Source organism: Microtus oregoni, unplaced genomic scaffold (assembly GCF_018167655.1).
Source record: "Microtus oregoni isolate MIOR12 unplaced genomic scaffold, Mior012 000025F_ref0000491, whole genome shotgun sequence".
NCBI classification, from domain to species: Eukaryota; Metazoa; Chordata; class Mammalia; order Rodentia; family Cricetidae; genus Microtus; species Microtus oregoni.
The window spans coordinates 15,749,599-15,774,433 of record NW_024543084.1 but is presented as its reverse complement, the minus strand read 5'-3'; the positions used below and the strand labels follow the sequence as shown (position 1 = coordinate 15,774,433).

Sequence of the window (24,835 nt, the reverse complement as noted above, 5' to 3'; positions counted from 1 at the left end):
CACCAGGAGTGATATTATTTGAAAGGATTATAAGGATTAAGAGGTATGGCTCTTTGGAGAAAGTATGTCACTAGGGGTAGGCTTTGAGGTTTCAAAAGCCCATGCCAGCTGGGCAGTGGTGGTGCATGCTTTTAATCCCAGCACTTGGGAGGCAGAGGCAGGTGGATCTCTGTGAGTTCAAGGCTGCCTGGTCTACAAGAGCTAGTTCCAGGACATCTAGAACTGTTATACAGAGAAACCCTGTCTTGAAAAACCAAAAGCCCAGCTTCTCTATCTCAGCCTACATATCAGGATGTAGTAGCTCAGCTATTTCTCTAGCACCATGCCTGCCCACCACCGTGTTTCCTGTCCCTATGCTCCCCACCATGATAATGGACTAAGCCTCTGAACCTGTAAGCAAGCCCCCAATTAAAAGTTTCCTTTATAAAAGAGTTGCCTCTTGGTATCTTCACAGCAATAGAACAGTGACTAAGACAGAAGTACATGCCATCTGTACTATGCTACCTGCCAATCAATGCTGCCCTCTGACAGAACCTGATGCCATGTAGAGGAGGACCCCAGACTGGTGCCATCAATTATTCCCCATGTGAAAATCTTGGGCTGGAAGTCTTGTCCCTCTAAGCCCCCCTCTTACTGACGCAGGAGTGCAGATGAAATAGCATCATCCAGGAGTAGAGGTGAGGGTTAAAGGGGAAGAGGACACTAGCACTGATAGAACTGCACTAACCACATTTTTCTTCTCTTTGTGGACATTTAAGGAACAATGTTTATACAAAGATCACAAAATAACATGTTATAACAAAATTAGAAAATACACTTTGTGCTTGGAGACCAATTGGTTTACTTTGATGTGACCTTTCTTAAAAGTTGGGTACATTTATTTTGCACCTATATCCATACTTTATCACAGGAAGAACACTGGGTGTCAAGGCCAGGGAAGTGCTGCTACTGGGACCTGCAGCTTTACACATGAGGGGACTACTGATTGATTGAATTATCTCTCACTGAAGATCAATCATCATCACTATGAGAATTTACATAAAGGGCTGAGAGGTGGTGGCACACACCTTTAATCCCAGCACTTGGCAGGCAGATCTCTGTGAGTTTGAGACCAATCTGGTCTACAGAGTAAGTTCTAGGACAGCCAGGGCTACAAAACGCAGAGACTGTATCAAAAACCCAAAGAACAAATAAAAAAATTTTACAAAAAGGAAGAGGCTTATTATAAGAACTTAAAGTCCACTGGGAGTGGTGGCACATGCCTTTAATTTCAGCACTGGAAAGCAGGCAGATCTCTGTGCGTTTGAGTCCATCCTGGTCAAAAAATGAGTTCCAGGACAACCAGGGCTGTTAAAGAGAAACTCTTTCTCAAATAAATAAATAAATAAGTAAATAAGTAAATAAAAAATAAATAAATAAAAATCAAAAAAACAAAGCAAAACAAACTTACATCCCAGACCCAAGAGTATCCCTGTGCTTTTCAGAGAATCCTACACACAAAGACCAGGGAGCCATCACTACTGATCCCAGTCAGGGGGTTACCCACCTTGCCATCGGAAGCGGTGTTGATCCTGTAGTGGTATACCCTCCCTTCATATCTCAGGGAGATGGATCTCTGGCCAGGACTACTCTCACTCTCCCGCACCAAGAAGCTGCCATTGATCCCACTGCTCAGCAGATACTCAGCAGCATTTCGGGACACAGGCCCATGATACCAGGAATGTTTCTCCAGGCTGTTGACAGGAGTGATGTAGTTGCTTGGGACCCATCCTTGGCCATTTTTCGTTTGGGCTTCACACCATTCCCCATTGTGATTATAACCTAAGACCCGGAGCTTTTCACCTTAGAGAAAAGAACCAAACAGATGTATCAGTTTGGATGATCGGCTTTCTTCTTTCCCATCTTTCTCTAGCACATCTCATCGTCCTGTTACTTGTTGAGTACACAGAAGACAACTCTGCCTTGGCATCTAAGATTATTCAAGTTTACTCAAAAGCTCTGTTCCTACTTCAAGGAAATGTTTTAGGGAAAAAATGCTTTTTCCTGGTGATAAAAACAATACCAAATCCCCATGTTTCCAGCCTGAGATCCATATGTCCTCTTTTGTAGGAACATGGGAAGCATGTGCACAGGACTGCTGCCCTGGAGCCTCCTAAGGGTAGGCTCTGTGCTCTGGAGGTATCTCTGTCCCCACACTAGAAAACTGCCCTCTCAGGGAGCAAAGGGCAGGCCAGCCAAGCCACCCTCCTCACCCTTGCTTGCTGTTTTCCCATTACCTTTAGTAATGCTGAGAGTGTTATCTCCACTGGCCACAAAATCGTAGAGTGCCACAAAAAGGTTGGGGTCATTTTCACTGGGCCCAGCAAGAAGGTTTTCCTTGGAGTTCCATCGAGCTGCTTCACTGAGACCCTGGGGCTCAAAGTCAGATGCCACTGGCCTCTGCAGGGCTTCTGCAAGACAAGGAGGAAAGGGCAAATGAGACTGGAAGAGAACTTGGGAGACAGGAGCTGAATTTTTACTGATATATATCAAGAATATATATTATATATATATTTATTTTTACTCAATACACACACACACACATATATGTATATGTATATATATATTCAGATTGGGCCCTAACTGTCCTGGAACTCATTCTGTAGACCAGGTTGGCCTCAAACTCAGAGAACCACCAGCCTCTGCCTCCAGAATGCTGGGATTAAAGGTGTATGCCACCACTGCCTGGCTACATCCATATATTCTATGTTTTTCATAGAATTTCAGTTGTCTTTACCAAGTATTATGAAAGACACTAAGTATTTTCATTCTAACTGATGATTCCTTGTAGTAGTTTGAGTAAAAATGGGTCCCACATGCTCACATGTTTGAATGCTTGGTCTGGTCCTCATTAATGGAACTATTTTGGGAGGATTAGAAGGTGTGGCCTCTCATTTGAGGTTAGCTCTGCCTACTACTTACAGAACAGGATGTGAGCTCTCAGCTACTGTTCCAGCCACATGCCTGCCTGCTGCCATGCTCCCCATCATGATGGTCATGGACGCTAACCCTGTAAAACTGTAAGCCCCAAATTAAACATTTTTTTTATGAGTTGCCTTGTTCATGATGTTCTGTCACAGCAATAGAAAAGAAACTACAACATTCCTGTTCCCAAATAGTTGATTTAAACGCATTCACTCAGGCATGCAAGATGGTTCAGCAGGAGAGCAATGACTACAAATCTGACAGTCTGAGTTGGATTCCCAGGACCCATGTGATGGTTGGAGAGAAATGACTTTCTGCAAGCTGTTTTCTGGCCTCTATACACATGCCATGGCATATGCACACACATGCACACACCAAATAAATACGAAATTCATTAATTCAGGTAAAATTCATGAATTCAATATGAGTTTACTCAGAGATAGACATAATCCATCTCTTCGGTCTGCCATTGCCTACAATACGGAGTAGACATTCTTGAAAGTACTTTTTTTCTTTTTCTTTTTGAACCATGGTTTCACGTAATCCAGGCTGGCCTTAAATTCCTGATTCATCCCAGATGCTGGGGTGGTAGGCCTGTGCTACCAGAGCTAGCTTAAAACACTTCCATATATCAGTGTTGATATAAACAACCACGCATTTCCATCCATCCCTCTCGATGTTGGTCTGAGAGATCTCCACCCTCTACTTCTGCTTCTATCCCGAGACAGCTGTTCCCCATGAGGCTGTTTCTCTCCACCTTCCTACGGTTTCCCACTCCTCCTCCCACTCAGATACAGCCATCATCACACACTTTTTAACCTGTGAGGGCCCTCACAGTCTCTTGTGTCCTAAAATAAGAAAGCCTCCCTTCTGTGTCTGTCACATCTGAAGCTGGAGTTGACCAACACTGCTGGCACTAGAGATGGGTACTGCTCATAGACAGTTTCTCGTTCTTTTATCTTCTTTACATTTGAACAGTACTCCAACTGTCTAGGTCACCTTTGTGATACCAATTTGCAGAAGGGCTTTGTCTGAGAAGATCAATCTTATCCAGAAGGAATGGCAATGCAGGGAGCTATACATGACAGCACAGGCCACTCCACATGGCAATGCAGGGAGCTATACATGACAGCACAGGCCACTCCACATGGCAATGCAGGGCGCTATACACTACAGCACAGGACACTCAGCATGGCAGCACAGGGTGCTAAGGAGTTGAAATGCCAACTCCACTTAAGTGAAATCACACTGAGAAATCAAACTTGAGAAAGAGATTGGCCATGAGAAGAGTGGAAGACTTACAAACAGTAACAACAATTACCATGCCTCCATATGGATTTAGAATACTACACCCCACACACTGCCGCCCCAACAAACACCATTTCTTTTGGGCAGTTAAACCAACCTTGGAGATCTATCTGACTGCATTCACCCAAAATAGTAACAACAAAATGCCAGAAAGCCAAATATAAAAGGCTACCTGTAGTTCAAGCATTAGGGAGGCCTCAGGCAGGAAGAGTGCCTGAAGTTCAAGGCTAGTCTGGGTCATGGAGAGTGTGAGGCCATCCTGGGCTATCTACTGAGTTCCAGGCTAGTCAGTGCTACACAGTGAGGCCCTGTCTCAAAGAATGAGGGGGACTGAACCATGCAAAGGATGTCTGCAAGAAGTCAGCATAAGGAGCGCAGTTCTTTCCTTTTCAGCTCCGATAGTCATTTCCTACAGGACAAACCGCCACTACTGATGACTGTCACCATGCTCAGTCATTTCATTTTATGCACTGAGGGCAAAGATCACTTCAAGGATGATGTCGAGTCATGTGGCCATCTCCTAGCTGTGGGAACAGAGAAATCCCAGCAGGCCTGTCCTCTGTCCAGGCTTACCAAGCACTCCAAGTGTTCATGTGGTCAGGGGTTAATTGCCAACTGACTAAAAACACTGGCTAAGGAGAGATTTATTTTTGCTTTTGGCAAAAAAAAAAAAAATCTTTAACTAATAAATGACAGGTAATTGTTCATTTTAGTGAAGTAACATGAAACGTTTAAGACCTGGAACTGTGTGTGCCATACATTCACATGTGTTATTTTGGGTACAGGCCTGAGCCAGAGATGCATGTTGTATGTTTTCCTGTATTGCTCTCTAATATATTTTTGAGCCTGAAATTTCACTATTTTGTCTAGGCTGGTTGGCAGGCAACTCCAAGGACCCATTCATGTCCACCTCAACGCTGGAGTTCTGGACACACATCTGCCCTTCCCTCAGGTGATGAGGACTTGAACTCAGGTCCTCTTGCTTTCACAGCAAGTACCCTTGACTCAGAGCCATCTCTCCAGCCCCAGAATCCGTTTTTATCAACATGTGGCCCTTTTCCTACCTCGTGTGTTTTGCTAGTCCCAACCAAGGACGATCCTTGGCAGTTGAGTGCTATGACTACAATCATCTCTTTTAAGTCCTACCTGGAGACAAGGACCAAGGTCCGCTGCAGAATCTTCCTAATGTACACGGTCCATTCTGGTCACCGCATGTTTTCTTCCCCCTTTCCATAGCAACCTGGCCTTTATGAGTCTTCCTGAAACGCTCACTCTAACTTCATAAAAACAACTACTTTCTATGCTATTTTGTTAGTTTTACATTCAACATGGTCTGAGACGCAGAGGCTGGCAAGGACCCACACCAGCCTTTGGTGGGGAGCAGCACGGGAAGGAGCCAGTAGCACCTGTATCCAGGAAAGCATGTTCTACCACAGAGGGAAGAGCACTGCCAATTCAGTGGGTTGGGTAAGTGATGCCCAGCAGAAGAGCTCCTGTGGCTTACAAAAGTAAACTGTTTGGCAGAGGATTTTTTTTAAAAAAGAATTATTTATTATGTAAACAGTGCTCTGTCTGCATATATGCCTGCAGGCCAGAAGAAGGCACCAGATCTCATTATGAATGGTTGTGAGACACCATGTGGTTGCTGGGAATTGAACTCAGGACCTTCTAAAGAGCTGCCAGTGCTTTTAACCTCTGAGCCATCACTCCAGCCCAGGATTTTTTTTTTTTAATAAGAAAGATTTAATTTTTATTTATTCATTTGTTTGTTTGTTTTTATGTGTATTGGTGTTTTGCCTGCACATTTGTCTATGTGAGGTATCAGATCCCTGGAACTGGACTTACAGACAGTTCCTTACAACAGTGAGCTTCCCTGGGGGTGCTGGGAACCTGGGTCCTCCAGAAGACCAACCAATGTTTTGTTTGTTTTTGTTTTTCGAGACAAGGTTTCTCTGTAGCTTTGGAGCCTGTCCTGGAACTAGCTCTTGTAGACCAGGCTGGCCTCAAACTCACAGAGATCCGCCTGCCTCTGCCTCCCAAGTGCTGGGATTAAAGGCATGTGCCACCACCGCCCAGCACAAGCAGTGTTTTTAATAACCATTGAGTCATCTCTCCAGCCCCGATTTATCTTTATTTTTAATTAGGTAAATGCATGTATATTTGTATGCTGAGGTATTTATGAGAGTGGAGAAGCCCATGGAAGCCATAAGGGGGCCGGAAGTAGGTGTTGGATCCTCTGGAGCTAGAGTTACAGGTGGTTGTAAGCTACCTGAACTGGGGTCCTCTGCAAGCATAATGTGTGCTCTAAACTGTGAAGGCCTTTGTTCAGCCTCTGGTAGAAGATTCTTAACATAACAACAGTGGCTAAAAGATAAATCTTTACTATGGAAAAAACGTGAACAAGACCCATAAACAAACAATTCGTGGAAAACTAAAATCATTAGACATGGAAAGTGTGTAAAGCCTTGCTAGGAATCAAAGATGCCAATTCTTCAAACTGGCAGGCCCTTCTGGACACCAGCAGGAGTGTGGGTGAGACATCATGACAACTAGCATTCTTCTACAGAGCTTGCAGCAGGGTATGCACTGTGAAGCTGGGTGTAACACAAACCAGCCTCAGATTCACAATCTCTCAACATCTTTGGCAATTTATCCCAAGATTTACAAACAATGACTTGTGTACACCAATTTTAAAAGATAGCACACAAAAAAAGGAAGGTTCAAAATACCCACTGATCAAGTTAAGGCAGACTATCCTCCATCCATAAAACAGGATACTTTAAAGGCCACTTGGGATGTTGTAATGTGTTTTTTTTTTCTTCTCAGTTTTTTTGAGACAGGGTTTTTATGTGTACCTAGGCTGTTCTGGAACTCACTCTGTAGACCAGGCTGGCCTCAAACTCACAAAAATCTGCCTGCTTCTGCCTCCCTGTGCTACTAGCCCCCTTAGCAGGATATTTTAGACAGGGCTCAGTGGCAGAACACTATCCTAGAAAGTGTACGCCCTGGGTTTGAGCCTCAATACCACAAATAAATAAACAAAATACTTTTGCAAAAAACAAAACAAAAAAACCACTCTAATGGCTTGGGAATGTTTATAACACATTCATTAAAATTTTATATTATATCCTAGCATATATAGTAATATTCCAATTTTATAAAAAATTTAAAAAGAACCAGAAGAAACTACACCAAAATGGGAGCAGCAGCTAACAGAAGGTTGTGGGAGGATTATAAGTCTTTCAGCTGTCTTTACACTCTCTCCTATATTATGGCTCATTTGTTAAAATGACCAGGTTATCTTTTATAATCAGCTCCCAATCCCAACACTAGAATAACATGTAAATAGAAGCCAGGGATGCTTACATAACAGACAATTTAAAACGAGCAGCTCTGGGGAGGGCCCCTCCCACTGTCCTGAAAGAGCATTTATGTGTTTCCCTGCATGCCCCAACCCAGGGCCAGCAGCACAAGGCTTTGGAAGGCTGGGCCCGTACAGGAAATGAATGCTGGGTCATGCATACAGAAGTGCTTTTCTTCTCAAATGCCATTTGACCTCTTCTATCAAACATTCTGTTGCATCTGGATTTGATCAAAGTTACATAACTAGGGGAAGTGGCCTGGAAAAACACCTGGAGTAAGCAGGACACAGATTCTGTCCAGAGGTGAGGAGTGAAGCGGGTCTGTCCCAAGGCTGGGACAGAAGCTGACAATGTAGGTAGGGGGTGAAGGCTTTGTTAGAAGAGAAAACTGTCCTGCAGCTGCCCCTGATCCTACAGGATGGCCTCCAAGCCCTCGCTCCATCCCCTCCCCCACCTTCCAGTCCTGGTCCTCAAGTTAACAGCCAAAGCCCAAAGGGAAGTATTGCTCATGCATGCCTCTGGATGGAGACATCGAGTGCGGCCTCGGTTCAACAACAAAACCTTCCAGCCAATTCCCAGTCCAGGCTGATGTCAAAACTGACTCACGGTGCACCGATGCCAAGTTACTTTCTTCATTTCATAGTCAACTATGCTCGTCAACCATAAAAATGATCACAGCTCACAAGGCCAAACTGCAGAATGTACTCAAATCTGTGTTGCTCAAGACATTAACTTTCTGCCAGTCCCACTGTCAGGAAACCATCCCCACCCCCAAGCTTGAGAAAGCTTCACTCAAAAGACTGCCTCAAAGTGCTCCTCTCCTGTTGTCTCAGAAACTCTCTGGCGGTAGTTAATCCTTGGACAATAAACAACAGTGTGTGCTAGGATTTTCTTCCCCATCACAAGCACTTTCTGCTATGTCCCTTTGAATCACACTTTAAATACATTTGATATGGATCTTTAAATGTGCCTGTTGTCCCCTTTAAGACCATTTTGTTCTCTTGCTGTAAATTAGTAAGCATGAGCTGCCCATCAGTGATATTCAGCAAGAGTTGCTAATTAGTCAGTTGCAGCACCAAGAACTGGTGCCATCCAAAAACTACCTCCTAGCTACCAGAAAGCCTTGGCTCCACTAGGAGGGTATAGGACTGTCAGGAAATATGATAGGAGCCATGCCACAAAACCCCCTGGGTCTGTGCATGATTCTCTTGTTTGGACAGTACTCTAGGAAAACGGTTTGGGTCTTTCGAGTATAAGTTAAAGATCGTTTAAAAAAAAAATCCCTTTTCAGGGTTGTGAGTCACTGAAGAAAAATGTTTACAGAAGATTCTTGGATATGGCATATCTGGTCTAGACCACTGTGAGCGGATGCTGGCCCCTGAGTTTCAGGGGCAGGAGACTTCACTGTCCCAAGGGGAAGGGAGACTTCACCTCCAGGAAAAACATCCCAAGGAAGTTCCTGCCTTCCTGTTGGCACGAGTACCCTGGGCCCATGGAGTGCAGGGCAGCCAGCTGCACAGCACTCACTGCTGTCCTCACCTTGGGCTTTGGGAGCCACTTCCGAGTGGGGGAGGGGCAGAGCAGAGATGTGTCCCTGAGCACACAGTGCTGTCTCCAGCCTTCAGTCCAAGGACTTAAGTCCTGCCGCTTTAGCCTTATTCCCTTGGTGGCCCCTTTGAGACTTACTCTGGCTCAAGGAATCTCCACAATGCACAGGTCTGTAAAACAGACCAGACCCTTTGCAAAGGAGAGGGCTTCGTGTTTTTAGCTTCTCACTGTTCCAGCTGATGAGGTCATGCTCAGAATATTCTCAAGTCAGTCTGTAACTGCCTCCTACTCTCTTCCTAATGTGAAGTTGGAAGGAAAGTATTATTTCCCACAATGTGTACTTGCCGAAAGCAACTCCATCCCTTTTGTAACCCTTCACATACAGTTCAGATTATTTAAAAAACAAAACCATGTTTAAACATAGCCTTTCCATTACCCTGATGCCCAGCACCTGAAACACCAGATCATGAATGCAGAAGAGCTGGGTGGAGAAGAACAGCAGAGCCATCCGGTGGCCTCTGGGCTGCTCCGTGAAAGAAGCAGCTGCTGAGAACTAGCATGGCTGTAAAAGTAAACACCCAAGAGGGGGCCATGTCTCTGGGACGCACTGACAGAACTGATGGGGTCTCCTTGGGAGAGGAGACTGGAGACAGAGGCAGCACTTGACAAAGAGGGGCTTATCCAAGGCCAGCCTGATACCCCAATCTCAATAAAAGCATGCTTCTTTATGAATGCCTCAGCTAAGAGATGCCAGGGAGCACTGTCACTGAGGCAGCTGTGATGTGTGGATGCCTGACTTCTACTGGAGGCTGGCAATGTCTTCTGTTTGCTGTGTTCATAAAGCAAAATGGCTGGTTCCAGCTAGAGGCTAGTAAAGCAAAGATGGTTGATCTTCCCTTGCAAGGTCATGGGAACCTTTAGTCCCCGGTCTCCCAGAGTAACAACTTCTGCACAGGGCTGCTTGAGGTGCCCAGTGAGATCCAGAGACCATAACAGCTACCATGAAGAGTCCCCTGGAGGCTGGCATATGTAGTGACCAGACCATACTATGCAACTTTCTCTTAAAATAATGCAGTTTTAGCCTGTCCTGCTTCTGGATATTAGAGGTACTAAATGAAATAGATTTCTGCTGAAAACCTTTAGGCAAAAAAAAGCTGAGTCACCCCAAGGTTTAAACATTTTCTTTGCAATCTTTCTATTATAATGAACTTACCCAGGCAATTTAAACAAAATGGAATTCTCTCTGAGCCTCTGACCTTGTCACACAGCTCCAATACTAACCTTTCTGAAGATATAATCCTTGTCTCCAAAATAAACACAAAGGGATTTTGTCTCACCCTTTAAGAACCTATTGCTGGGGATGGAGAGGTGGCTCAGTGGTTAAGAGTACTTGCTGCTCTTGCAGAGGACTTGAGTTAGGTTTCCAGCACCCACATGGCTGGGATTCATAGCTGCCTGTAACTATAGCTTCAGATCTGACACTCTCTCAGGTCTCTGTGGGCATCTGCACACATGTGGCATACACATGAAAAAAATAAAAACAAAATACTTTTAAAAATTAATCTAGCCAGGTAGTGGTGGTGCATGCCTTAAGTCCCAGCATTTAGGAGGCAGAGATAGGTGGATCTCTGTGAGTTCGAGGCCAGCCTGGTCCACAGGGTGAGTTCCAGCAAAGGCTCTAAAGCTACAGAGCTCCAAACCCTGACTCGAAAAAAAAAAAAAAAATCTACTGATGTATTTTGTTTTAGTTTGGCTTTTTGAGAAAGGGCTTCCCTGTGTATCTCTGTCTTGGAACTCACTCTATGCCAGGCTGGTCTTGAACTCAGACATCCGCCTGCTTCTGCCTTCTGAATGCCGGAATTAAAGGTGTGCGCCACTACCACCTGGCTTAAAACTTAATCTATTATTAAAGAAGGCAATAACATTGTGGAAATGGCTGAAAATATTTTTTTTTTTTAGTTTTTATGATTCTTATGATTTGGAGAGGAGGGTTCTCTCCTTTGACCTTTATGTAGTTCCTGGGTAGAACTGAGGTCATCAGAGTTGCACTTTATGCACTCAGTCACCTCGACAGCCTTCTAGACACCACCAGCTTCCAAAACCTCTCAGGATACCTACCACCCATGCCCATGTCAGCACTTCCTCTCCTTTCTGTATGGCACAGGACCCACTAGTTTCCCATCTCTATCCTACCAGTCATGTAAGGGTAAAAGAGTTCCTACTCATATATATGTGTGTGTGTGTGTGTGTGTGTGTGTGTGTGTGTGTGTGTCTTTCTGAAAGACCAATCACAATATTGCCTAGCACTCACTGGACAGTTACCATTTTTTTGTTTTTTTCCGAGACAGGGTTTCTCTGTAGCTTTGGAGCCTGTCCTGGAACTATCTCTTGTAAACCAGGCTGGCCTCGAACTCACAGACATTCACCTGCCTCTGCCTCCCTAGTGCTGGGATTAAAAGTGTACGCCCCAACCACCTGGCCAGTCACCATTTATTAACAGTTTTATCCAGACAATGTTCAGAACATCTTGTGCCTTGCAAGGTAGGTGGCTATTGGCAGCTTTTATTGGACACTGCTCTTAAGCCTGCATGGACCTCAGAAAATGCACTGTCAGTCCTATCCATGGCAGGGAAACTTTAGGCTTCTCTTAAGCAGGTGCCTTGGCCCTGCAGGGTCTAGGTGGGGAGCCATATTCTCCCATCTCTCTATACCAGCCTCCCCAGCCCCTGCTGCCTCACCTGACTGATCTTGACAGACAGCACTCCCTGCCCTGGAAGAGCCCTCTCAGCCTGTAATATCCTCCAGGCCTTTCCATCTGCACTGACCCTCCCTCCTTGCCTCTGTGCTACTGCATTATTGCTGCTTCTTCTCTACACCTGAGCACTTGGTACTGACCCTGCCACCAGCTATCACACAACATGGAAACTTCTTGTGTCCCTGGTTCGGGTTCTGATATAACGGTCCAGATTAAAATCTCAGAACCCTTGTATCAAAGATGCTCCTTCTTGGCCTGTCCCAAGGACACCAACAGCTTCAACCAACCAGACTCTCAGGAGGGGTCAGCACAGCACAGCAGAGCTCTGTGGGGAAGCTCAGATACAGAGCTCTCCATGACTGTTAAGTCAGAACTGAAAAAATGCACTTTAACAGTCCGTCAGCCCAAACAAAGGTAGCAGAAATAGGACAAAGCAACCTGACCAAAAACCCTCTAGCACAGCCCAGAGAACACCTGGAGTTGTCTTCAATAAAACATTAGCTATGGTCAGGATCCTAACCAGGGTAGGACACAAAAGCATGTGTCTATGCTTTCAAACCAAACAGGCAGACAGCGCGGTGCACCCATGGATGTCTCTAGGGACTGTACCAGGAGTTCCTGCACTAGCAGCACACTCCGAGTGGCCATTCTGAGTGAGCTGACCACACAAGGGTTTTTAATCTGTCTCAGGCTATGTATAGCAGAATTGAGAGTCAGGGATGGTTCTTTGTCCTTTGTGAGTCTTCTGGGTCCCTTGGGACCTGACTGAACTGGACGACCCAACAGTAGCCAACTCCTCCACAAGGTCTCACTCCATTAGCATTTTTATTGCTAATTTGGGTCACTGAAACAGAAAAAAGGGCAAGTGACTCTTCCTGTCACTCTGCAAGGAAACAGAGCCGAGCAGTGGACCACTGTTAAAGGTGGATAATGTGTGCAAAGGAGTCCCTTACTATCTGCTTTTGATGAGATTTAAAATTTCCATGGGGTGGGGGACCTGCCACTCATATGGCTTACACCTATGATTTCAACACTTGAGATGCTGAGGCTGGAGGACTACTATTAGCTTGTGGCCAGCATAGGCTACATGACCCCTGAACTCAAATAAATATAAAAATCTATGAATATATTTTATAAATTGCTCGCTTGTGAATTATGATTAATTATGAAGGGAAATTAAATTCTTCTAGTGTCTCACTTGAGCTTTAGTTCTAGTTTTGCATAATGTGTGTGCTTGTGTGAGTGTGTGCCTGCGCACATATGTATATGTAGGTTTTGTGGGGAGGTGGTTGTTTTGTTTTTGAGATGGTGTTCACTCTGTTGGCTATTCTGGAACTTATTAGGTAAGACCAGGGTGGCCTCAAATTCACAGAGATCCGCCTGCCCGTTTCACAAGTACTGGGATTAAAGGTGTGTGCATCAGGTCCAGCATATGAATATTTGTGTGTATTATGAATATGAATGTGTGTACACTCCTCATAACCCTGCTTTAGCGGCCCCAGCCCCATGCTGGGGTTATAAGCATGAGCACTAGCCTGGTTTAGTGATATATATTTAAAATCTGTTTTTCTATTTTTCTACATCTGTCTCAGATCAATGATTATACTAGTACAATTACAATTTTTAAAAGCTCGGGATTTTAGTGTGTAAACATCTGGGACTGTGGAAATAGTCCCTCTGCAGAAGAGAAATAAGGTACTAACCAAAACTCAATGGGGGTGCTTCATGCACTATTAAAATATTCACCATGGGACTAAGGAGGGCTCAAGGGAAGAAAGATATTTCCAGCTTAAATCTAAGAAGAGGGGCTGGAGAGATGCCTCAGTGTCTGAGAGCACTGGCTACTCTTCCAGAGGCCCCAGGTTCAATTCCCAGCACCCACACAGTGGCTTACGGTCACCTATAACTCCAATTCCAGGGGATCAGATGTCCTCTTCTGGCCTCCGTAGGCACTAGGCATCGCATGTAGTACACAAACATACATGCAAACAAAACAACCAGAAGATAAATAATGAAATTTTTAAAAATCTGAGAAGACAAAGTATTAGTTTTATTGCATATACACTTTAAACATTCCAAAATAATATATTAACAAGAAGCAGCACGGGTGGATCCAGCTCAGTTCTATCGTTACTGCAGCCGTCAGAGAGACTAGGGAAGCCTTCATTTCAGATTGCTAAAGAACTGTTTACAATAACAACATCTCCCATTTGTTGGCTCTTGTTCCGTGACAGGCTCAGGGTTGAACAGTTTACATGACGTCTCTCAACAATGAGGTGGAAACTACTATGAGCCTCATTATATAAATGGGAGCATGTCAGCTCAGAGAGCACCATGCCTAAATCACCTGAGAGGATGCCTGGCTCCAGAACTGCTGTTTACACAGCAGGGACCTAGGAAAAGAAGGCCAATGCAGCTAGGGGTAGAGGAAAGGCTGCTAGAACACGGAGGGGAAAGCCTGATGCTGCTAGGGTTTGGAAGGGGAAGCCCAACAATATTTGAGGGCACCAAAGAGCAACCCTCCGTTAGCAGAAATACACATATTTGCCTCAGTTGTTTTTAAAGTTGTCAACAGGGTTCTCACAGATCCTTAAACCAGTCCACAGGCTAGAACGAGAATGTCTCCCTGACCTGGACAAAGGAAATGGAAGTCAAGCAAGTCAGAATCACATGGAGGATCTTCTAACGCCAAATTCTAAAGTGCTGCCACCAAAATGATCTGGTGGTCTTCGCTTGGGATGTCAACAAGGCTAGTCTGAGAACTAAGTGAGGATGTCTGGTGCCACATACTACTGACACATAGTAAAAGCTCAATGATATTAACATAACCCAAATTACAAAGACTGGCCTGCTAGGTGACAAAGAGTTCTAACCAAGGGAAGCGAGTGTGTGGCCTCAGGAGAGTATTCAGAGCCCACTAGTAAAAGCAATGTGGCTGGCACTGCAGGAGGCACTGGCTGGACAGTCTCACGCTGAGAAGCTTCAGAGTGGGCTCTTCAAATAAATGAGAAAGGTCGGCAAGAGTTCACTCTGCAGACAGCATACCAGAGCCCATGTATCTCCCAACACCATGTGGATGGATACAAACAAGGGCAGTAAAACCGAGTTCAAACCGTCTTTCTTGTGCCCAGGGCAAGGAATAATTGACAAGACTGGGGTTCAAAGTGGACCAAAGACTAAAACTGATATGGTCATTCTGAACAGATACTTCAGGGAACAAAATTCCAGCATCACGAAGGCTTCTTAGGAATATAAGCTACTTCTCGAGGGGCATAGTTTTCTTTTAGAAAAAACAACAAAAATATAGTGATTGACTCTAGGAAAAAAACAGGAGGGCCGATTACTTTTCATTAGTTCCTCTTTCAGAATTTGCTTGGAAAATGTTACTAGCCTGCTGCTTTATGGAAGAAGGTGTTCACCAGTGCCAGCTGCAGAAGGAGAAGACTGGTTTCGTGCAGGAACGAGCTGGGAGTTTCTGAAGACAGTGCTGGATGAAGACAGTGTGTCCCATGGGAGACAAATGGTCGGCCAGTAAAACAGAGGGGTTAAGAGTGGGTTTTCTGGGCCAGGCACTGTGGTGCAAGCCTGTAATCCTAGGTGCTCTGCATTCTGGGGCAGGAGGATGCCAAGGTCAAGGCCTGCCTGTGTTGTAGATTGAGTTCATGGCCTGCCTGGACAACTTGGCTAGACCCTGTCTCAAAATTCAAAAGCTGGGAGGGGTCTGTGGGTATAGTTCAAGACCCTGGGCTCCAATGCCTAAAACCTATTTATTTATTTATTTAAGTGGATTCCTTGGAGCCAAATGGCACAAATTCAAATCCTGGCATCAGCACTTGTTAGTTCTGTCATCTCAGGGGTGTCTCCTAACCTTTTGGTGCCTCAGTTTCTTACCTACAAGATGAAATAGTCAGGGCCACCACAGTCACCTAATAATTACTACTGCCTATGTCCCCGAAGCAGCAGGGAGCGTGGATTTGGTGACAATGGAAAACTCACCATATTCAATTCTCTCCCTGGCCTGGGATGCTCAGACTCTGAGTGGGTGTCGATGAGCTGATTGATTGACTTAGGATGTTAGTAGGAAATGAAAAGCCTGGATTATTTCTCCAGATGCTGGCAAGGTCTCTCTTCCCCAGAGACAGACAGCACTTCCGTCTTTAAGACATAATTACTGAGGCTGGCTTGATTCTCTCACTTATAGAAAAGAATTTCAATCTCAGTGAGCAGAAAGAGATCCTGGAGAGATTCTTCCTTACTGTGTGGACACTTCTTTGGGACTTGACTTTAGAATTCACTTTAAGGTGTGCTGGAGTAAGACTTAGATTTTCTTCCTGCTAAAACAATAATTAAAACTAGCCAGATATGCACTAAATCCCACTTGACCCCCAGGAACAAGCTGATGTGCAGGCGAAGTCGAGCTGTGCCCTGACTGCAGCTACAGAAGACCATTCATCTCTGCTACAGCGGAGCCCTCAAAATGGAGATGATAGAGCCTTGCGCTAACTGGATACAGATGGGCGGAGAATGTGCACAGAATGTGGAGCAACTGGGAAAGTAAGCAGCGTATTAACTAAAGATGACTGGCTGCTCAGATGCCAATTTTGGGGGACAAATAAACCATCTCCTCCCTCCAAATGTTAGACTCTGAGCTCATGCCATCCATATGAGGCTCCTCTAAGGGATCCAGTTCCTGAAGTTCCAGGGAGGGGACAATGTCATGAGTACAGCTTGTGGCAAAGGGAAACACAGTCTACCTGTGGGGGCACTTCAGGCCTTCGAGTCAGGGTAGAAAGGGAAAGAAAAGCAGGTTAGAGAACGGAAAAGCCTCCATTTCTCCCTCATTTCTAGAAAGAGAAAGACTAGAAAACAGTAGAAATCAAAGTTGTCCTAAATTAAACTTGACATTTTTACTCCTATCTGAACTCCTACATCAAACAGTCAGGACGCCTGGGCACCACCAGGCCTGCGAGTGCTTCTTCCCTTCTGGAGAAGGCAATAGTCCCCACAAAAGGTCGACTATGTCCTAACGGGCTTGGCCAGGGCCCAGCCCCCAGCCCCCTCCACTCATCCTCCCCATTTGTCATCCTTTTAGATTAGAACCAAACACTAAGGACAACAGGAAGAGGGCATGGAATCAGAGGGATGAGAGTAAAGCAGGCAAAAGCAACAGGCTCCTGGACCCTAAGTTTATGCAAAGAACTAAACATTAGGAGCTCCCCCACCAAGCACCAAACTAAACGTTCTACAAACTCCTGGAAATACCAAGCAAAACCATTCTTTTCCCCTCCTGAAAAAACTGAATTTCCAAAACCTCTTCGTGGTCTGCAGAAAGGTGGGGGTGGGGGTAGAAAGTTCACACGAAATTCTGTACCCATAAATGGTAGAGCGGGATCCCTTTGTATGCGGCACTTGGTGGAGGCCCACCTTTGTGACACACAATTCCCACTTGGCAGCGGAAACTCCACAACGTGGGCTCACGAGGACCCTAAAGACTGGCTTTTTAAAACTTTCTGGGAGGGAGCGGCACCAAGCGCTAGGGCCTCGCCAGCACCAGAGCCGCTGCTCTCCCTGGGGAGTCCGCTGGGCCAGCCAGCGCCGCCTGCAGCGGCCTCAGAAGGGGAAGGCTGGGGACCAGGAGCGCGCAGGGCAGTCCGGGCGGGTCTCCCGCTCGGGTAGGGGTTTACCTTCCAGGTAGCAGCTGGAGGACGAGGAGAGCCCCTTCTTGGATTTGCAGCCCACCAGCTTCAAGCAGATCTCCAACATGGTCCCGCGGCCGCAGCGAACGTCCAGCTGCCCCACCGCCCCGGGCCCCCAGCCCCGCCAGGCCGCGCTCGCCGCGATCGCTGCGCTCCCAGCCCCGCCTGCGCCCAGGCCTGCGTCCCGCCTCCCGCCTAGGCCGGTAACAAAGGGCCCTGCGCCCCGCCCCGCCCGCCTCTTAACCCCCTCCTGACCAAGGGAAGGCAGTGGCCCCACGACCTCCCTAGCTGCCCCGCGATGCTGGCACAGCTCCTGCCGCGTGTTGGGTTGGGTAAGGTCGGTGGAAATGCAAATTCCTCCCGAGTTACCAAGACTAATCTCGTTTATATTGGGGGAGCGACTGTGATTAAGCCTAAAGTGGGTGTCTGAGGAATGTGAACAGTCAGGGCTAGAACCCACAGGAATACCGAATACCGGACGCTGCTCCAACCATTCATTTAGACCAGGAGATGTGAGTTTAAGCTTAGGGAATTCCGTCTCCACAGTGAATGTTCATTGTGGGCTGGAATGGCGGCTGGCCCTTCCTGACCTCATTTTCTGGAGAACTTTCCCTCTTCTTGGTGCCATGGGCAATCAGTGTTTGAATCCATTTCACAGTGGCACTGAGTTCTTATCTTTTCCTAGAAGCTGGCTAGAGCAGGTTACCAACAAGATTTTAACTAAGCAATAATCATAACAGAGGGCTACTGGCACAGTCTGAGAGTCTAGATTGGTGGGAAACATGAGGCCCCAACTACAGTCAACAATTTAATAAAATGTCACCCAAGTTCCAATGACAAAGGGAAAATAAACTTATGAAATAATGTCACATAACTAAAAATCTGGCCCACTTCTTCTAGCATATGAAGAGCTGACCTGTAGCAGGATGGTCCTCTATAAAACTACCCCCATGTGCCTTGCCAACCACAGGGCATGTGCGCCATAATCCTGAGAAGAAAGTCAGATCATGATTCTTCATGTGAAAACAGACAAGAAGGTCACATGGTGGAAACCCGAACATAGGCACTCAGTTCAGGGTCTGCCTGGTTCCAAAATTTGGCCTCTGGACCAGTGGGGTAGGTGCCCCTCCCACTAAGAATCTTGCTTCCAAGCATTGGATAGCTGGATTTGTGAAGTTATCATGACCTGTTTCAGAGAAGTCTTGGTTAAGGGACCCTAGTTCCAAAAGAAAGAAAAGCTGGGCAGTGGTGGCACTCAGGGGGCAGAGGCAGGCCTGGTCTACTAAGTGAGTTTCAGGACAGCCAGAGCTACACAGAGAAACCCTGTCTCCAAACAAAACAAAACAAAGTGGGGAGGGGCTAGACTACTCTACAATGCTGAGAGCTAGGGCGTCTGGAACACCAGGCACAGTGAAGGAACAAGGTCTCCACTTAGGTCTGCCTAAATAGCCATGTCTGTCACAGGCCTCTCCACCAGGATGCCATGCACTTTTTGAAAGTGAAATTTGTCTATGCTGAAGCCCAGACTTGGCTACTAGAGCAGGTGCCAGAGCAGGCCTCATGAGCACCGAGTGCCTACAGAACCGATGCCACTCCATCATCTGGAGACAAAAGACCAGAGTGACCAGGAGACAAGCATGTCAACTGGATACATTCCTGATTCTGGGAAAACATTTTCTGAGAGTCCATATGCTGGCTGACTAGTGTTGTCTTGAACCTTCCATCTTCCTCACAGTGCCAATGATAACATTGAAAGGTGTGCTATCAGTACAAACACAACAAATGATGCAGTACCTATCTGTTCTGCTACAATTTTGCAAGTTCAAGGGTCTTCGATCAGACTATAACGAAGTCTGTCATATAGCATATCAGATCACAGGGTTATATTCAGATTAGCAGCTAAATGCCAAGAACTACACATTAAAAGGCACTCTGAAAATCTAACCATACCCTTAAATACTGCTCTCTAATACAAGTCAGACATTGATTCACATGTGCTGGATTCACGCTGGGATTCAGTTTGTTTTTAAAAGCACATGACTACTGCTAATATTCTGTTCTATGACTACAAGTCCAAACCCTTTATAATTTAGACATAAAACTATTCATTGGCAGGCCTGGCAATACACTCTAAGTGGCAATGATCATGGTAGCCATTACCAAGTGGCACAGCAATACAACAGACTGAGCTACTCCTTCCAGATACAGCTTTTCTGAACTTTGCCAAGATGGAAAGGGCACTGTGTGCAAGCAATCTCACTTGTCTCAAGGAAGAAAGGTCTGAGGGCTGCACCTCTAGTCAGCCCAAAGCAGAAAGTCAATGGCTGAAAAGTAAAACATGTCAGGCATGGGGGCCATGCTTGTAATTCTAATACTTGGGAGGCAGAGGCAGGAACATTGCCATAAGTTCAAAGCCAGCCTGGGATACAGCTAAAATTCTAGACCAATTAGGGCTATATAATGAGACTCTGTCTCAAAGCAAATAGAAACAAGACAGGTAACAGAAGCAGAAAGGAAGATGAAGGACCAAGGCTTATGTGCTGTGTCACTGTCATCTGGGAAATCTACAGACTTGTGCCATACAACCAGAGACCTCAGAGTGGCTTGAGAATTCTGGGCAGTTTCATTCTCCCTGTCCATACAATAAATAACTAAATGTAACAAAATAAAAGTTTAAAATGTATTGCTAGAGGCCACCCAGTCATGCTGAAAGTGTGGTCCATGAATGAACCAGACACCTAAGCTGCTGTGCCTGCTCAGGACAGATTGCTGTCTGATTTGCAGCCTACTGCATCGACTGTGTGGGAAAAACTGGTGAAGGCCCAGAGGACCCTGGGCCTCTGAGACCAGAGGCCATTCTGGACAAGGGAAACACTGCTGTTGGATTTTATCAGGGATGGGACAGATGGGGATGGATGGGTTTCATGAATTTAGAATTTACTCATCTGAAAACAACTTGTAGATTTAATAACTATGTCACAGCAGAGGAAGTAAACAAAAAGAAGACTCTGGAGAGTTTAGATTGGATTTATTTTAAATTTTGGGTTCAGTTTCTTTTTAAAAAAATGGGGCAGGCATCCACCATAGCTCTCTGGGTGGCAGGACTGGGGAGGGATGGTGGGTGGAAGGGGGGCAGGTGAGTCTGACAAGCGGTCTGGGAGGGCCCTCCACAACTGAGTCCTGCATTCTTGTCAGCACAGCTGGTCATGCTGGGGAACAGGGGTGGCTTGTTTCACAAGCATGGGCCAACACAGCCCAGAGCTTACAGTCTCTCATTCATCGGCCGGCTTCTCTAGCTCGGTGCATGTGTCTGAAGTGTCTGTCCAGAGAATCAGACAGCTGAACCCCTCACAACAGCCACAACACTTTACTGCCCTACAAGGGAACATGTGCCCCTGTAAGTCTCAGAACATTTTTGCCAGATAGAACTATTTGTTGGTCACCAGTCATGGGTCACTAAGGTCCAGTGACTCCAGCCTGGAAGAGCCAAGTAACTGACAAAGCCAAGCAGCAGAGACTGGATGAGCTTGGACACGTTGGAGATCTGCTTTTAGCTGGTGGGCTGCAAATCCAAGAAGGGGCTCTCCTCATCTCCCAGCTGCTACCTGAAAGGTAAACCCTGGCCAGGGTTCAAGGACCTGCCGGGCTGTCTTGCCCTAGCCCTGTGTACTCCCTCTGAGGCCACTGCAGCAGGCACCTGTGGGTTCAGTGGACTCCCCAAGCCTCATTCACAGCTTCAGCTCCCATGCAGTTCTGGGAGTGATTATTAAGAGTGGGCTGACACTGGAAATAATACACAGCAAACTGAAGCATCGTTTCCCAGAGGACCCTGCATCAGTTGGGGACAGCACTCATGCATGAGCACTCAGAATCAAGAATGACGGGAGAAGCAGGCAGTGGTGGCGCACACCTTTATCCCAGCACTGGGGATGCAGAGACAGGTGGATCTTTGAGTTTTAGGCCAGCCTGGTCTATAGAATGAGTTCCAAGACAGCCAGGCCTATACAGAGAAACTCTGTCTCAAAAAACTTAAAAAATAGGCTGGGTGGTGGTGGCACATGCCTTTAATCCCAACACTCAGGAGGCAGAGGCAGGTGGATCTCTGTGAGTTCAAAACCAGCTTGGTCTACGAGAGCTAGTTCCAGGGCAGGCTAAAAAGCTACAGAGAAACCCTGTCTTGAAAAACAAAAAAACAAAAAAACAAAAAAAAAAAAAAACAAAAACAAACAAACAAACAAAAAAAACTTAAAAAATAAAATAAAAATAAAAAAGCCCAATCTGAGGGACTCTGGGAGGAATGTCGGGTCTGGAGGCTGTCCTAAGAATAAGAAATTGGTTAACTTTTGAAGGGTAAGATCACTGGATGTGGATCAGGAGCAGCATCTTGGATTCAAATGTCACAAAGCCTCATCTTTCATCTAAAGCCAGCCCCCTCATCCCCACACCTTCACCAGCCTCCCCTACACATAGCAACGATGCTCCTGGTCTACTCCATCCCCTTGGGATGTTTAGGCTGAGATTTTCAGTGAGGGCCCACAGCAAATTCTCTTTCTAGAAAAATCTCATAATTTGGGAGGTGGGAGCAAGGGGAACAAGAAGCCAGTCAGTCAGTCTAGGCTAAGGAGACACTGTCTCAGATACAAAACAAAAACCTTATTTTATATATACATATTTCTATATACACATATATGACCTTATTTTATAATTAAACAGTATAAACATATTTGTTCAAACAAATCTTCCAGTTTGATAAAATGAGTAATATTAGTGTGCTCATGTTATTTTTTACTTTTAATCAAAATACTATATATACTTGGTTACAAAAACAAGCAGCATGAAGGTTTTTTTAAGAAAAAGTCTAGGAATGGTAGTGCTCACCTTTGATTCCAGCACTCCAGAGGCAGAGGCAGGTGGATCTCTGTGAGTTCAAAGTCAGCCCAATCTATAGAACAAGTTCCAGGACAAGTCAGGGCTATACAAAATAACCCTGTCTCAGAAAGGGTGAATGTGAATATATAATCATTGTTAAGAGAGAATATGCGTGCCACAGCATGCTTATGGAGGTTGATGGACAACTCTGTAGACTCAGCTCTCTCTTTCCACTTTTATATGAGCTGAACTGAACTGGGAATTGAAGTCAGCACTAGGCTATATTACGTGCTAATCACCTTTAACTGCTTGAGCCCATTTTTTCCTTAGAATTGTCTCCTAACTTCTATTTGTTATTATTATTACTCAATTCTCCCTCTCTGAAATTACTCCCAAAATGGCACTGATACCCTGGGAGGATGCTTTTAACCTCATTACTGCCTCCCTCATCTTGCATGTTATGGTCTAACGTAAATTTGATTTTCAAGTCTTCTGTTAAATTTTAAATTGTGATTATAATGTTTTATTTTATTTGTTTTTTGAGATAGATTCTCTTTACATAGCCCTGGCTGTCCTGGAACTCACTATGTGGACCACGCTAGCCTTGAACTCACAAAGATTCACTTGCCTCTGCCTCCTAAGTGCTGGGATTAAAGGCAAATGCCATTATGCCCAGGTAATGTTTTTATAAGCAAAAAATTGATTGATTCTTAGGACTTTAGGGACAGCCTCAGCTACACAGTGAGTTCAAGGCTTGCTTGGACCATATAAGACTCTGCTACACCAACAACAGATTAAAAACAATAACAAAAGCACTAATTTTTCTCCTGCTGTCAGTAGCATGTGTTCTTTGAGGTTGTGCTGTCCCTGAGGATTGTGAAGAACCATTCTTTTGAACTCCTGTATTGTCTCTATTCCTACCAAGTTCTTGTCTTCTTTGTATGTATTTTACTCTCTGTTACTATTTTGAGACGTCTCTAAATAGTCAATGAAATTTGGCTGCTCATTCATTATTTACAAAGACTTGAGACTGAAGTCCTGTATCTCAAAGAGGCTCAACACCTAAAGACTCTGAGGGAAGGAGCTGAGCAACTCCTCCCAGTACTATACTGGAATCTAGAGGATACTTTTCTGGGGCCTTTCCTTTTTTTTTTTTTTCTCCCAGAAAGAAGTACTTCGATCTCCTCTCTGTTAAGGCCTTACCTAGCAGGCACTGGAAGAGGGGCTGGGAATCTCACTAATGTAGACTTTCAACAACAAATCCCGTTCTTGACTACTCTACCATCATCAGTGCACTAGCTCACATTTTACTGCAGGCTTACTCTCAGAACCTAGGCTGTAGCATCCTGCACTGTCATAAGTTTGCTACCACTCTTGGCTGCCTCCCACTTCCTGAAAACGTTGTTACTTCTGTTATTCACTTCTGTCTCCTTTTGGGCTCCTTTTGTTCTTATACATCTTCAGTTTTAAAAAACCATCTTTCGAGATGGCGGGGACCAGTGGGGACGGTGCTGCAGCAGACGCAGGCAGCAGGGACCGGCGTGCAACACCGAGAGCAGATCGCCCCACTACAATTAAATCAAAGAGGTAGGCCTTTGGTTGGCGAGGTCCCTGGCAAAGGAGGAGCCGGGTCCTGTTCCTGAAGACCCTTCTGAGGGGTGAGAGGGATCTTGGCCCCCCGGCAGGAGCCAGGAAACAGAGCAAGGGCATTTTGTAAGAGGAGCCCCTGGCCAGCAGGGAAATCTGATCTGGTTTTAAAAGACCCATTAGATAGCATCGATAGGAGATGGGCAGGCGCCAAGGCAAGAATTCATCCAATAATCTGAAAAACAACATGAAAACACCAGAACCCAATGACCTTACAACAGAAGGACTTGAACACCCTAACACAGAAGAAGTGGAAAAAAATGACTTTATGAAAGCAATAGAGTCCCTTAAACAACATGTGAAAAATGCCCTTATAGAAATGGATGAGAAGTATAACCAAAAGTTTGAAGAAATGAGTAAATACGTACATGATACCCTGGGAAACCAAGAAAAAACGATCAAACAGGTAATGGAAACAGTTCAAGAATTGAAAACTGAAATGGAAGCAAGGAAGAAAACACAAACTGAGGACCAGTGGATATGGAAAATCTAGGTCAACGAGCATAGCCTACAGAAACAAGCATAATCAATAGAATACAAGAAATAGAAGAAAGAATCTCAGATTCTGAGGACACCATAGAGAAAACAAAAAACAATCTTTCTCTGTGGGGCTGGTGCTTATACTCTGAGGACTCGGGAGTCTGCACCAGAAGGATTGTAGTCAGTCTGAGGTAAAGCTGGGCTCC

The 24,835-nt window shown here is 45.4% G+C and overlaps 1 protein-coding gene across 3 annotated transcripts in view; it reads right to left on the bottom strand.

Moving 5' to 3' along the window:
- The window catches only part of Abl1 (ABL proto-oncogene 1, non-receptor tyrosine kinase), a 131,158-nt gene that overhangs the window by 27,784 nt on the left and 78,539 nt on the right, over window positions 1-24,835 (bottom strand). For 2 of the 3 annotated variants that reach the window (XM_041674326.1, XM_041674327.1), the window contains 2 exons: window positions 2,277-2,450; window positions 1,547-1,842 (listed from right to left, as the gene is read on the bottom strand). In XM_041674326.1, coding sequence (XP_041530260.1) covers window positions 1,547-1,842; window positions 2,277-2,450 — 470 coding nt within the window. Of the gene's footprint in view, window positions 1-1,546; window positions 1,843-2,276; window positions 2,451-17,621; window positions 17,776-24,835 lie in introns of those variants that run through there. The other variant, XM_041674328.1, reaches the window with a different exon arrangement.